At 40.6% G+C, this 13,828-nt stretch overlaps 1 protein-coding gene across 11 annotated transcripts in view; it reads left to right on the forward strand.

Annotated features, from left to right (window-relative positions):
* The window catches only part of CALD1 (caldesmon 1), a 196,550-nt gene that overhangs the window by 94,393 nt on the left and 88,329 nt on the right, over window positions 1–13,828 (forward strand). For 5 of the 11 annotated variants that reach the window (XM_027659567.1, XM_027659570.1, XM_027659580.1 and 2 more), the window contains one exon: window positions 6,601–6,712. In XM_027659567.1, the coding sequence (XP_027515368.1) occupies window positions 6,642–6,712 (71 nt within the window). In that variant the 5' untranslated portion in view covers window positions 6,601–6,641. Of the gene's footprint in view, window positions 1–5,639; window positions 5,899–6,600; window positions 6,713–13,828 lie in introns of those variants that run through there. The other 6 variants (XR_003530347.1, XM_027659550.1, XM_027659598.1 and 3 more) reach the window with 4 other exon arrangements.

Here is a 13,828-nt window from a genome sequence, read left to right on the forward strand (position 1 = left end):
CTGAGATGAGAGCTACTACTGCTGCATGGTTAGAAGTGTATTGTGGTGTTGGCAGCAGCACACTAGATGTTTGCTAACACCTCTGAGACAATGAAGCTCTGTAGTGCTTCTTCCTCAGTGCTGAATTAGACCATGGATCTTTTAGTTTCAGACTCGAGCTAACTTCAGCAGGGACAAAGTCATATAAAAGGGTCACTGTCAGCACTTTCATGTGCTTCACCCTGCAGCAGCTGGAGCTGACACAGGGCCTGACAGCTTCAAGGATATTTGTGATGTACACTCTGGTAACCTGTGCTGAAGGTGTGTGAAACATGTTCAGCATCTGTGTGAATTGAGGGCCTGGACCATGGAGTGATCCCATGGACCATCATAGTCTGCAGAGCACCAACTGAGAATCTCTATTCTATGTAATTACTTTATAGTTTTGCTTAGGATACCACAGAGATGTTAACTAACACGTTCATCAGGTTTAAAAATGCCCCACTGATGTACATAAGCTTTTTTTACTCTTATGATGGAAACTGTACCTTATACTAAAAGCAGAGATTTTAATAGATGGGGGTTTTGACTTCCTTGTTGAAATTCTAGGAAATTTTCTACCTTTTTCACATAAAGTCAGTGGTTTGGACATACACATGTAGCTGGAAGTGAAATGTTCTAAGAACTAAAACTGAGACCTTGAGAAACCTCCAAAGTTTGGTTTTCCTATGCTAACTATGAACTGCACTTGGTTGGTTTGCCATTGGTGAATTATCTGTGGAAGTCCTAACAAGCGTGATAAGATGAAACAAGACACAGGCTAGATTGGAATAAAACTGAGTGTTCATATGACCTGGTAGGTTAATTTTACCTTAAGTTCCAAATGAGCTATTCTGTTTGGGAAGGTATAAAGCTGCTTGATAGGAGTTTGTATGATTCCAGAGATATCCAGCATCTCAGATTAAAGAAAGAGCATGCATGAGGTATGACAAAAGACAAATCAGTCTTTTGAACTCCACTTTTTTGACTTAAATGAAGTTATGCCTGTTTCTAAAAGATCTGAGTGGCACTGAATGCTTCTAAAGTAGAATTAATAGGGGAGCAATGAAAATAACTTCCAAATTTTTTGACAGATTTTATTAAAAACCACGATTTATTTGTTTTGACTGAATATAGATTAAGGAACTCTAATTCTCCCAGATATTGCAGCAGAATGTTTGTCATACCCGCATTTCATGGGTGCCAGATTAAACAAGTCACATTTAGACAACAAATGTTGCTTGCTGACCTGCTTTCAGCTGCAAAAGGGGCAATGATGGGGTTCTGTTTTCACTTCTGAGGTGGAGGAGGTAGAAAGAAAGGGAAATATCCTAGGGATACAGTAGATATCATGGCACGTAGCCAGACAAAGTAAAATATCCTCTATGCTTCTCACTAAGCAGTCCTCTACTGATATTTGAAAAGTCCACACTTCCACACCAGGGACAACTGAAGTGGAGGCAAATGAGCAAATGGGACATTTGGGTTAATGGGGTACAACTCACAAAGCTACTTGCAGTCTTGGTCAAACTTTAATGAGGCATTTGATACTTTTGGTGGTAGTATTAAGGAAAAAAAGAGGGCAATGACAGGGCAATAATTTAGGTCTTGTGTTACCACCTGATCCTGCAGTGAGGACAGGTCTGAGGACAATCAAATATTCAGTTATAAGAATGTAAAAAATCTATGTGTAGCTGGACTTGGGAAGGCTTCTAAAATTTCTATCAGCTCCCACAGTAGTGAGATTCTACATTAGTGCAGAGTGGGGTGTGTGCCACTTCATTCACCAGCACGAGAGGCTTGTTGGGATAAGGAAGGAAAGGGACGTAGCTGGTACATGGTGCATGCAGATGTCTTTAGATAAGCTAGGAAATTTAGCAGAAGGTTCCTCTCATTACAAAGAAAGCAAGATGGCATGTGCTTGTACAGTGCTGCGACCAGACACGGCTTGGGTAGGACCACGTGCAATACACAGCCGTGCTATATTAGGGAATATGCTTTGACTTGAAGTTTCTTGGCTCAACTAGGTTGAAGAGGGTGCAGGGGTTCTGTGTAAACATTGCACTCTGGGAGCTCATTCAGTGTAATGGAAAGATGACTGATAGGTCTCGAAAGAAAGACATTTCTGTTTGTCAAAGACCTGAGTAGCAATTCACATTTTTGCTTTTTAACAGTCTGGCTCATCTGTTTTTTAAGTTCCCCTGGATACTGAGTTGTCTCTGAAACCAGTGCTGGGAATAAGGTGAAGACAGTGTTAAATCTGAGCCAGAACAGTAAGTTATTTTACTGTCTATACTAGAATTATACAGTTATGTGGTTTCATATGTGTTTCTACCAAACCAATTTATGTTTTTGCTTTCAGAAAGCATATTCCAGTAAACTGCCATTCAAATACCTAGTTGTCATTTACAATTGTGTATAACTGTACCTTCCTCTGATTTTTTATCTTGATGAAAGCTTAAAGAAATAAGATTTAAAAAGTTTTGAACTCTCTCATGGGATGAAACATAAATGGGACTGCATATGTGTGCCTTGTTCTGTGAAGGATTAAACGTCCTTTCTTCAAGAATGGACTTCTTAGCAAGACAGTGAAAGCCAACACATTTTAGCAATAACCCATAGTCAACTGAAGATCAGAGCTGTTATGTGAAGGTGCAGAGAGGGAGGGATAGATTCTTACAGCTTTTGAAACGAAGAGGGTTTTTGCAGGGATATGGTGTTTGCTGTGATTCTGATTCAAGTACCATGGCAGTGTGAATAAATGTTGTAGGTGAGTTACTTTGCTTATTTGTCATCTCTTTGTCTTAGTATGTCTTCAGGAAGACCACAGGGTTCATCAAGCATGCTGAGATGTAAAGGTTCAGTCTCAGAATCAAAAGACATAGAGATCCTGAAAAGACCTTTGTATGTGAGGCTGTGTAAAACCTGAGGTCCTGAGAAAGAATTACCTTCAGTATATTCTGGGAGGTTTTTCTTTTTTTTTTTTTTTTTTAAAAAGGCAAGGTCAAAGATCTTTGTGGCATTCTTCTACAGGTCCCTCTTCTGAGTCTGCTGATAGAAAACTCTCAAGTGTCCACTTTAGATTCTTTCAGTATTATTTCAGTGATGTAAAGGTTGAAAAGGTGCCAGGGTCTTGTTTTCAGGTAGAAGCAACAAACTGATAAGTTTTGTGGTGAACCTTTTCACAGTGTAAGAGTAGCCCATATTCCATTTATTTTTATATATATGTGGATGTCAGGGGAATAGCACTCGTCAAACTGTTTCAGACATCTACATCTATTTACTAAATATGTATATATATGTTTCTGCTTCTTTAAAATTTATTGATGAATTCTACTTGAATTAGGTGAAAAACATACCTGGAAATAATTTGGAGAAAAAAGATATCAAAATATTTTCCATCATACTTTTAAAACCAAAATTTTTACATTTAAAATAGAGCTAGATAACTTTTTGGGGTTTGGAGGCTGAAGAAAACATTGCTTTTGATTTGAAATGGTTTTCTTAGGGACAGTTTTCCTCTTTTCAGAAAAATTAAACTTTTTTGGTCTGACACCAAATTATTAAACTGAGTAGCAGGAAAAAAAATGCAATTGAAGAATAAAAAAAATAAAATTTCTTTGCATACATGAGATGGTACAGAGAGAGATATTTTCACATGTGGTTCTGAAGGCAGGCTCTGGAATGGAGCTGGGTGGTGTGTTACATTTTGTCCAAGGATATTTTCACTCATGAACAATTTCTATTTTAAAAAAAGAAGAATTAAAAGGTACATTCTCCCAAAAATGTTTTGTAGAAAATGCTTCAAATAATTGGTACCTTAATCTATAAGTAAAGCAATTTTTGAGAGGCAAGAACTGTCTGAGAATCTTAGATTTTATACACTTTTAGATGGATTGATGTCATTGGCCAGTGGTTCTCAAAGGCTGAAAGACTATCATTTTTGGGAAGACAGTGAACAACACTGAACAGTAGACTTCTTCAAGTGAACTGATGACTTTTTCTTGCACTGATATAGCTTTGCTAACTAAATGTTGTACTGTTGACTTGTCTCTATTTCCCAATGGGTGCCTAATTTTTGAAAACAAGAAAGATATTTGGATTCCAGCTCTTCTGAATATCATGCAGTGGCTGGACCTCAGTCCTTTGAGAGGAGGCACTTTAATAAACCCTAGATGTCCTCCCAAGACAACCATCCATCTGATCTCCACTGCACAGCAGTAAAACCACCCTGAGGATGGAGTAAGGTTGCTGCACCTGGGAACTTCTTATCACTGCTGTGCAATCTCCCAGAGTGGAGGAGGAACAGAAATAGTTCTGGATTGTTGTTATTATCTTCCTCATACTTCCTCATGAGGAAGAGAGCTTGAGCTTTTGGAGATGAGAGATGGTGCTGAGGACCATGAGGAAAGGGAAGGGTGGATGGGTATAACGTGGGTGCACAGAGTTGGGTGGTGTGCAGAAGAAGAATGTACCTTAACAGAGGTGGAGAGAGGTGATAAAGGTGCAAATAAATCAGATGTCAAAGCGTGTCTGCTTTGGGAAGGTAGAGCAGGACAAAAGTTTTGGGATTTTCAATTCTGGCACACAAGGTGTCATCCTAACTGTCAACTCTTTATATTTTAAATCCCTGATAGTGACTATACTCCACAGAATAAATGTTGCTGCCTAGTACAGTCTTAGTTTCTGCAGACACCATCATCTGCTTTCTGTACACAGAAACCCAGCATGTTGCTTTGAACTTGCTCTGTAGTGTATCATTCCTCCTTTGATCCTTGTCTCAGCCAGGGGCAACCACATCAGTTCTGCAACTCACAAGCCCTCTAGCAGAGGAACTGAGACTGGATTTAGTGGCACATGTAGGCAGAGGTGGAAACACTTCTCGTGAGAAGACAGCAGATAAGCTGCTCAGTGTTTTTCAAGGGGTACGTGGTAGTAAGAGTAAGTGAACATAAGATTGGAAAGAAGTCTTATTACAACTTGCTTTCTAGGTATATGGTCTAACTGTGAGTTAAAAAACAAACAAACAAACCAGCAAGCAGCAGCAATTGCAGTGTCTCTATCAGATTTGCAAAATTAACTTTCCCTTTGAACCTCCACAAAACAACCCCAGCCAGACAAATGCAATGAAAATCACATCAACAACAACAAAATTTTAAATCCCCCCAATCCAGAAACAAATCAGAAAGAAAAACACCCTTAGGAAAAGTAAACTAATAAGATAATCTTCCCAAAACCCTTGCCCTCAGCAGTGTTTTAATCCAAAAAATGGGTCAAAAAACCCCCATGAATTCCCTTAAGCCATTCAAGGCTTTGCTAGTGCCACTGGTTTTATGTGGAGGACACTTGGAAGCTGCACTGGTGGTAAGGAACATAACATCTGCAAACAGAGTGCTTCAAATAACTTACAAATGCAACTTGGCTTTGTTTCCTTTAAACTGCAAGCATCTCATAAGCCACTTTTGAAAGTTTTAGTCAGCATCTGCACGGTGGCTTTCTCTGTAGCATAAATGGACTAATGGGCTGGGAAACGTGGTTTGGGGGGGGAGCCATGGGGGGTGGAAATCCTCGGAGTGCAGCACAGAGTTTAGGATTGCAGAGGAAGCTGAGGCCTCCAGCCCTGCACAGGAAGCAATCTTAGAGCAGGCCTTAAATGCCAGATTCCAGGCAGAGTTTAACTAACCACTGACAGCTCTGTAAACAAAGCAGGGACAAAAAGAGAACAGCTTTCCCTTTTCTGGTAGTCATTTTTGGTTTGGGGGCTGCAGGGGAATTCTGTAATACTCGGCTTGATGGGATATAAACCAAGGCTGGAAAGGCTTTGTATATGAAGAACTGTAAAGGGGAAAAGACTTCATGGATTAAAACTTAAAGAAGAAGGTAGGGCATGGGGAAAATTCGTGAATTAAACTACAAAAAAAAATATTGCTTCTTTTTGTTCTTTGAGCAGGCTTTGTATATAGTTTGGCTTCTGTTGGGTGATATTTAAAAGCGTTGGGTTATTTTTCTTCTTTTCTGTTTTCACTCTTGTTTTTCCACCTACTTTTTTCTCTTTTCCTTTTTTTTTCCTCTCGTCTCGTTTTCTCCTCTTTTCACTTTTTTTTTTCCTTTTTTATGGAGGGGGGGTGGGAACGGGCAGACGAGGGCTCACTTTTGCAAAACTTTTAATTATCTGTGAAACTAAAGAAAATAAGGACTCTCTCGTGCGGTGTTTTTACTGCTCTGACGAAAAATTTGAAGCTTAAAGTTAAAATCCCGCTGAATTGCTGCTTTTGTTTGTGGAAAAGACCTGTGACGTTACAAATAGCTAGTCTGCGGCTAGCAGATGTATACAGTCCTTGCTTAAAGCATGTTGATTTAATTTTAACTAGGAAACTAAACGCAGGCACGGGCTATGTTTATCCTACGAGACATTTCATTAATCTTGTTTATCTCAACAATGCTGAGGAAGTTAAATTTTTTGATGGAAAAAGAAAATAGTTACAGCAAAGTTAAGACAGCAAAGCAAAACTAAACGGACTCGACCGTTTGAACACATCCATTGTGTTTTCGCTCTCGTCTAAGCGATCCTCTCCCTTTCAGATTTGGATCTTTCCAGAGCTTGAAACGCTTAAACACCCACCATGGATGACTTTGAACGCCGCAGAGAACTCAGGAGGCAAAAGCGTGAGGAAATGCGCCTTGAAGCAGAGAGGTGAGGTACTGCATACGGAAAATGGTGCTGGTGGGTCGCCTTTGACTTGCAGTGGCTTTGAGAATCTCTGTCTCAAACTCCAAAGTGTGCTACAGCTAACCAAAGAGTCCCTGTGCTAACGTATATGTGCCATAAAATAGCTTTAGTTAATATTGTGGGAGAGATGAGGGGTGTCCAGTGTCTAATTCGCCTGGGCTGTTGTAAATGTCCTGGCTTCTAGTTATTTTGTTATACGGATAAATGTGGACAACAAAGGTGGAATATGGGTGTGTGAAATCATTGATAGGAAAGCTCATGCTCAGATGCTATGTGGGTGTTGTGCAGAAGGGATTGTGTTTGTCAGATATTTGGATATGTTCAATAATACGTATGTTAGAGCTAAAGTTATAAGATATAATTGAAAGCTGAGATAGACTTGGTATATGCAGTGTAGCATATCTGTGAATTGTCTGCCATTACTATGCAATTGCTGCTGTGTTTGTACTGCCTGACGCTTTTTATTCATTTATAGTCACTTTATGGGGGCAACAAGGGCAGCATTTGCTACCAGTTATTACAGATTTATTTTGGTGAAAATGAAAGCAGAACTTGATGTGGGTATGATGTTGTCAATTTATGAAAGAAACACCATGAAAATACTGGGAACGACATTTCGTTAGCTAACCTGTTTTACACTTGTATAGTTCTCTTTGCTTTTGTGGGATTTCTGATGATTTGCACTGGAATATGCAGGGAGAAAGTCAGGCTCCACTTATTTTAGTAATGTCTTCAGTGATATGAAGATTTGATTTAGTTCGTTAGTGCTGTGCTGATTTAAAGAAATAAAAGTTAGGTTTAAGCACATTTTGTTCCCATTTTTGTACTTCATTCTGAGTATGGACTTCATTTTCAATCCTGTCCTTTCCCATGATCTGAAAAAACCCTGGTGTTTTGGATTCTGAAGGCTACAGAAGAAAAGTGATTTTTCAGAGCAGTTTTAAATGAAAGCCAGCAGAATGCAGTACACTTTGTATGCCTGCTTTGAACTTTTTAATGAGGTTCTGCTACATCAGCAACTGTCTAATGAAAATTGATGATACTTGGGGGGCAGGAGGGAATCCCAGGTAGATGAGATGCAATAGCTAACTTTTTTCACAAAGGAAGTGCTGCCATGCAAAACTGGGTGTGTGAGCTCTTGTCAGGCTATGCACTGAACCCGTGAGCTCTGGAAAGCAGCAGCATTGCTGGCAGATAAATAAACTCCTGTGAAGTGTGGTGGCCAAAGGGGAATGAGGCAGCAGCCTCCCTTTGCACAGTGCAGCCATTGCCATCCCTGAAAGGCAGAGCAGCAAATGTGCCATGCACTAAACTGCCAGAAAGTTTCTCCTGGGCCTGGGGGTGTATGTGTGTGTGTTGGGCAGCATGGGAGGGACTGCAGAGCCTGTACTCGTATATGGTATAGCACATGATGTTTATATACTTGCAGTGCACTTCTGCTTTAGGAAAACTTGTTTAAGGAAAGACTCAAATTTTAGTTTTGTTTGTTTTTTTTTTTTTTGTGAATAGGGACCCTGGGTGGCCTGTGGAGGATGCTGGGGGGTGTAGTTTAGAAGGTGTTTTCTACTACAGAAAAGTGTTACTTGACTTCCCTTTGAAGACCTCCAAGCTCTTATGTGAGTGTGCAGAGGCTGTGGGGTGGCCTGGGCATCAGCCATGGCTGGCTTGTGAAGGCAGCAGGGAGTTGGGGGTAAGGATTCTGCCTTTGCCACTATTGAAGCTTAAATCCAGGGCTTCGGATATATATCCCATATATACCCCACCCCTGCTTTTGGAAAGTGTTTTAGCCATGTCTAGGGTGGCTTTGTTGGGATTTAGTGTGGTAGTCTTCATGGAGGAGGGGAGCTCTATGGCAGCCTGACCAGAAGAGAAGGGCTTAGGCCTGTGTCCCTATTTTCTCCCAAATCGCTGCAGATGCACTCCATGGCCTTTCCCACACATTTGAAGCCTTTTAACAATAAATTGCTGTACACTAACTCTTGCTGTACTCCCTCCACTGCTGCCAACTCCAAGCATTCAAGTACCAGGAGTCAGACTCCTTCAAAGTCACCAGACTGCTTTAAAAATCTCGAGATCTTAAAAATAATTTAGTCTGGCTTTTTTATTTTTGGTTTGCCTTAACAGAAGCAGAACCTCGCTCTCGAATTCAGACGTGGAATTCGAGATGTCCATTGGAAGATGGACAGACGGATGATTGTGTAGGCTGTAACATGTTTGCTAGGTCTCCCAGACACTGCTTAGACTCCTTTGAATAGAACAGTAAACCCCCAAATGCCAGCATACCACATCAAACAGTATTTGTAGCTCAGCCACTTGCAGTGACACATTTTGCTGTTTCCTGGAATGAAGGTACATGGAATGCATGTCTTTCTAGCCTGATGCCTGCACCCAAGAAAGACCGAGGGGTGAAAATGTGTTGTAGCAGCATGGACTCATGCACCACGTGCCCAAGAGGAAGTGCCTTGATGTTACTGTGCCTTTACCAGGGGCCAGAGGCCATGTTAGGACTGGTCAGGATACATTTGCTGTGAGATTCCCGAGTGTCTGTGATGCTGGAGCCACTGGTGCCCAACTATTTAAGTCTAATCTTTGGAGAAACTTAGTCTAAGTTCAATCCTGGAAGTCTAGTGTCAGGTTTTATGTTTTGTGTTGTTTTTTTTTTTTTTCCATTAGAAATCATTTGGAAATGATGCTTTGTTGTGCTGTGTAACCCTGGCACTGTGGGTTTTTATGTTTAGGATTGAGCCTATGAAGAGGCCAGTTCTGTCCTTTGAAGACCAGCATTGTGTTTCACCCTTGATATGTGCTCTGGCTAGTAGTTCATACTGTGGCAACTCAGATACAAATTGACACCAACTGAGAAAGCAAGTGGTTTTTTGGCATTTTAATCTCTTACCTTTTCTAGGTATCCCACACATTCTGGATTCCCCACAAAGGCTCACTGCGCCCACCCAGAAATTTTGTCCAGCCAGAATTTTTTTTACTATTTATATTTGTCTGGATCTCTGGAGGCCTATCAACATATTTGTAGCAGCACTGCAGACCTGTCTAGGGGGCATGTGTCCAACAGCAGACATATGGGACTTTGTCCAGCTTTCTCCCAGGCTGTCAGATTTATTGCATGTGCTGAGGCTGGCGGAGACCCAGCAGCCCTTGTACCTCATGGGAGAAAAAGGCTTTTCAGGCATAGACTGGGAAACCCAGGACAAAGTATGGCAGTGTTGGCTGTGCCAGTCTCCTGGCATTTTGCATCTGGTCTGTATTGATCAGCTGTGAGGTCAGGGAAAAAATTACCCTACCAGTCGTTTGGGTGATGGGATGTGATACATCTTTAACTGCTCTGTGGCAAAGCCAAGGCTTTGTCCTGCTCCCCAGAGACAGAGGGAGTCCTTTGCCTGGGACTATGGTTGTATAAAGCTCTGAGGTACCAGTCCAGAGTTGGCTGAAATCAGTGTGAAGCTTTCCACCAACTTCAGTGGGTTTTGGATTAAGCCCTACCTGAGTTATTCCAGCCAGCTGATTTATGAGGCAGTCTCAGTGGCAGCCTTGAAGGAGCTGGATGAATGCTTTGCCTTCCCAGCCACAGGGTACGTACTGTTCTGGAGTGTCAGGGCTGTTACAGAAATGGGTTGCACTTAAATGACAGGAAAAATCCCATATGTAATTGAAGCACAGGGGATTGACTTTCAACAAGGGAAAAAACAAATACCACCTGCTGCTTCGTACTCTTCCTAGACAGTAAAATATGTTCTCTTGAACAAAACCATTGAGTTTTGTCATTTTGATGTTGTAACCAACACTGGAAGAATTTAGCCTGGGGCTAGGTAGAATGTGTGTGTCTGGACGAGTGGTGCTTTCTATCTTGCTGATGCACTTTGGTCTGCCACAGTTGCATGCAGCTGCAGTGAAAAACTGAGGTGAAATACTTCTTGAAGTGACAATAGACCTACTTCCTTGACTTCAGTATAATTGAGAGAAAAAATTGACCCCTTCTGCTGTCTAAAGAACAGTTCTCGGGTCAATCTATTTAGCACTTAAGCCTCAGTTTTACAACTGGATGACTTGCCATTGTGCCGGCAATATATTTTCACCTCTCCTTGGTGTTTGTGTTGGTTTTGGTTTGGTTTTTTGTTGGTTTTTTTTATTTTTAATTGTGCTGGGAAGCTGATCCAATTTACTTCATTGTCATACCATCATGACTGAAGACTTCAGGAAGGTCATTGTCAGATTGGTCTCCATTTAGCTGAAGTTTAATTTTGAGTCTGAACCACAGCTTTGCCCTGTGTAATGTTCTTCCCTAAGGGACTGGAGGTCATTTCATGGGGAAGGAGAGGTGTAGGTCATCTTGTTGTAAAAATAGGGCAAAGAGAAGTGGCTATCTAGCATCTAATCACAAATCACTGAAAAGGCTCTCTAAATCCATCCTGTAAAATATCCTGACGGGGGTCACAGTTGTCCTGACTAAAGGGCTCATCTTTTTGCAGACCAATCAGATATTACTAAATATACCCTAAAAAGGGCATATGAGTAGGACATACAGAAAAATACTGCCATTAAGGCTGTATATTCCTCATAGATTATTAAAGGCAGTAGTTAAAGACTCTTAAAAAAAAAAAAAAAGAAAAAGAATCCAACAGCTCAATTGCAAACTCCTTCCAGTCTCTCACTTAAACAGTTTTATAAGGCAGTGTGGTTCATATTCTTGGATGTGGGTTGGGGAATACTCATGGAAATAACCCAACTTGCAGGTCGGGGATGGCAGCAGCCTGCAGCAGGCTTAAAGTTCTCCTGGAGTGGTAATTTATTTAATGCACTTCAGTTAAAAAGAGGATACGTGTTTACTTCCAAAACTTATCTTGATATGACTGAAAAAGGAGTCAAGTGAATTTCAGTCCAGATCCATGGAAGCATGTACAGAACTAGAAAGGCATTTAACACTTTACTGTTCCTGTTGAATCTGGTGTAGCTCAGGTAAACATACAAAGGACTGATTCACCAAGTTAAGAAGGTACATCCAGCAGGGTACATCTTTGCAGGACAATGAGAAGCATGTTTCTTGTCTTCTGGAGAGGTAAGACAGGACATATTTGTTTCCATAGCATCTAAATGATTCTGTAGACCCAGGTAATGTCATCCTTGTCACCCACAAAAAGTAAACAATTTCCTTTGCCTGTCCAGGATGGTGAGGATAAGTGTGTGTCCATGTTAGATCTACACTGAATGACCACAAACAACTTTTGAAGCTGATTCTCATTCCTGCAATGGCATTATCCCTAGTATAGGGTGTACATGAGTAACAAATGTGAAACAGTGTTGAGAGTTTAGGAATTAACATAAATGGTTCCTTTCCATTTTTTATTTTTTTTTCTTGAAAGACTAAGACTTGCCCACTTCTTGTTCCCAAGTGCCTGGTTATATTTTTATTAAAGAGTGTTCAGAGTACTTCAACTGTGCTTCAATTCAGGCCTGTGTACAAGGAAAGAAGAATATGATCTTAATGCAAATTTTCAATGAGTGTACGTTTAAACATAAGAGAAGCTGGCTGCATACGTGTACCATGTCGTTTCCCAATGTTCATGTTTTATTTCACAATTGTGCTTACCCAAAAGTTCAGCCTCTGTCCTCTTGAGGGCTGTGCTCTTGTCTAATCCAAGCCTCTTTTGCTACTAGAACAGGAACTACAGTGGCTTTATGTCTCCACAAACTTCGTATATCCTGAAGCTGCAAATACTTTGAGGGTTTCTGTTTGTCTTTCTGTAAAATACTCACCTTCTGGCAGAGCTGAGATGTGACATCGTCTGCCCAAGAACTGAATATTAAGACAATGAATAAATAGGATCAGAAATGCGTGAGAGTTGAGAAAAAATTGAAGCACAGTGCTTCAGTTGTTAACCTGTCTCCACAGCTCCCTTGAACTCCAGGACTGACAGGACATATTTGGATTGTTGAGGTGGGTTTGGCCCTTCACACTGCATTGCTGTTGTGCAGTTCTTGGAGCTCATTCTTAAACCCAGAGGGAAAAGCATGACCCAGTGGCTCATTAAAGCATGCTCTACTTCAGTCATTCTCAAGTAAGAGTGGATACTACACAAGTCTTTGCTATTGTAGCTTTTCAAATGCCCTGGAGGAAATAACCAAACTTATGCAAAACTCAGTAGAATTTACAGCATAATTTTACAGCTATTGTGTGTTTTTTTCAGATTATATTTTCTTTAATTTTCATTTCCTTCATTGTGAAGAAATGTTTTATAAAAGAAGCTTTGTTCTTCCAAATAAGACATGTAGAGCATGAACTTTACTGAGCTAAACCAACTGCAATTCATAAGCAGACAACAAAATCAGGTCCTCAGTATTTCATATAGCAATCCACATATATGTCAAGATCATTCTATAATCTGTGTACTACATGTACTATGGTACTATTGTACCAACCAAGCTTTGGGAGGACAGCCCAAATCTAGCACCCAGACAACTGGCAAAATGCTCCATCTTTAATCCCATTCAGCAGAGTGGCAGGTGGGCTTTGGAAACACTAAAGGAATTTTGGAAATTCCCTGGTGAAAAGAGAAATCCAATCCTATAACCAGGTAACCCACCTACCACCAAAGAGAAGTCTGACCTTTTTTTCCTACTGTATATTTATGAACTTTAAATAGATTGAAGTCCTTCATGAACTGATCTTATTTAAATGCCCAATAAATATGGGCATGGAGACACAGCTTTTGGTACTCATTATTGACAATTTTAGTGTGCCTGTTTAAAAGAGCACCATGTGAGGAGTAATACAACATGATATTTTACCATGATTTTCAGAATTAGACCAAAACATAGGCATTGCACAAAGAAAATCGTGAGGCTGAAGGAATGTAGCTGATTCAGTACAAATGAGTGTCAGTGGCTTTCCTGCCATGTTTTGTTGAAAAATAACATCTCTTTAGTATGTTATATGCAAACTGGCAGTATGCAGTCTATTAAGCCAGAGTTGCCTGCAGTGCTCTTGCAGCACTGTCTATCTGTCATTGCACCTTCAAACAGTGTAAATCATATCTGCCCTCTGAATTTGCTCACACAAAAGGCTTC

This window comes from Corapipo altera, unplaced genomic scaffold (genome assembly GCF_003945725.1).
Source record: "Corapipo altera isolate COAL_440 unplaced genomic scaffold, ASM394572v1 1, whole genome shotgun sequence".
NCBI classification, from domain to species: Eukaryota; Metazoa; Chordata; class Aves; order Passeriformes; family Pipridae; genus Corapipo; species Corapipo altera.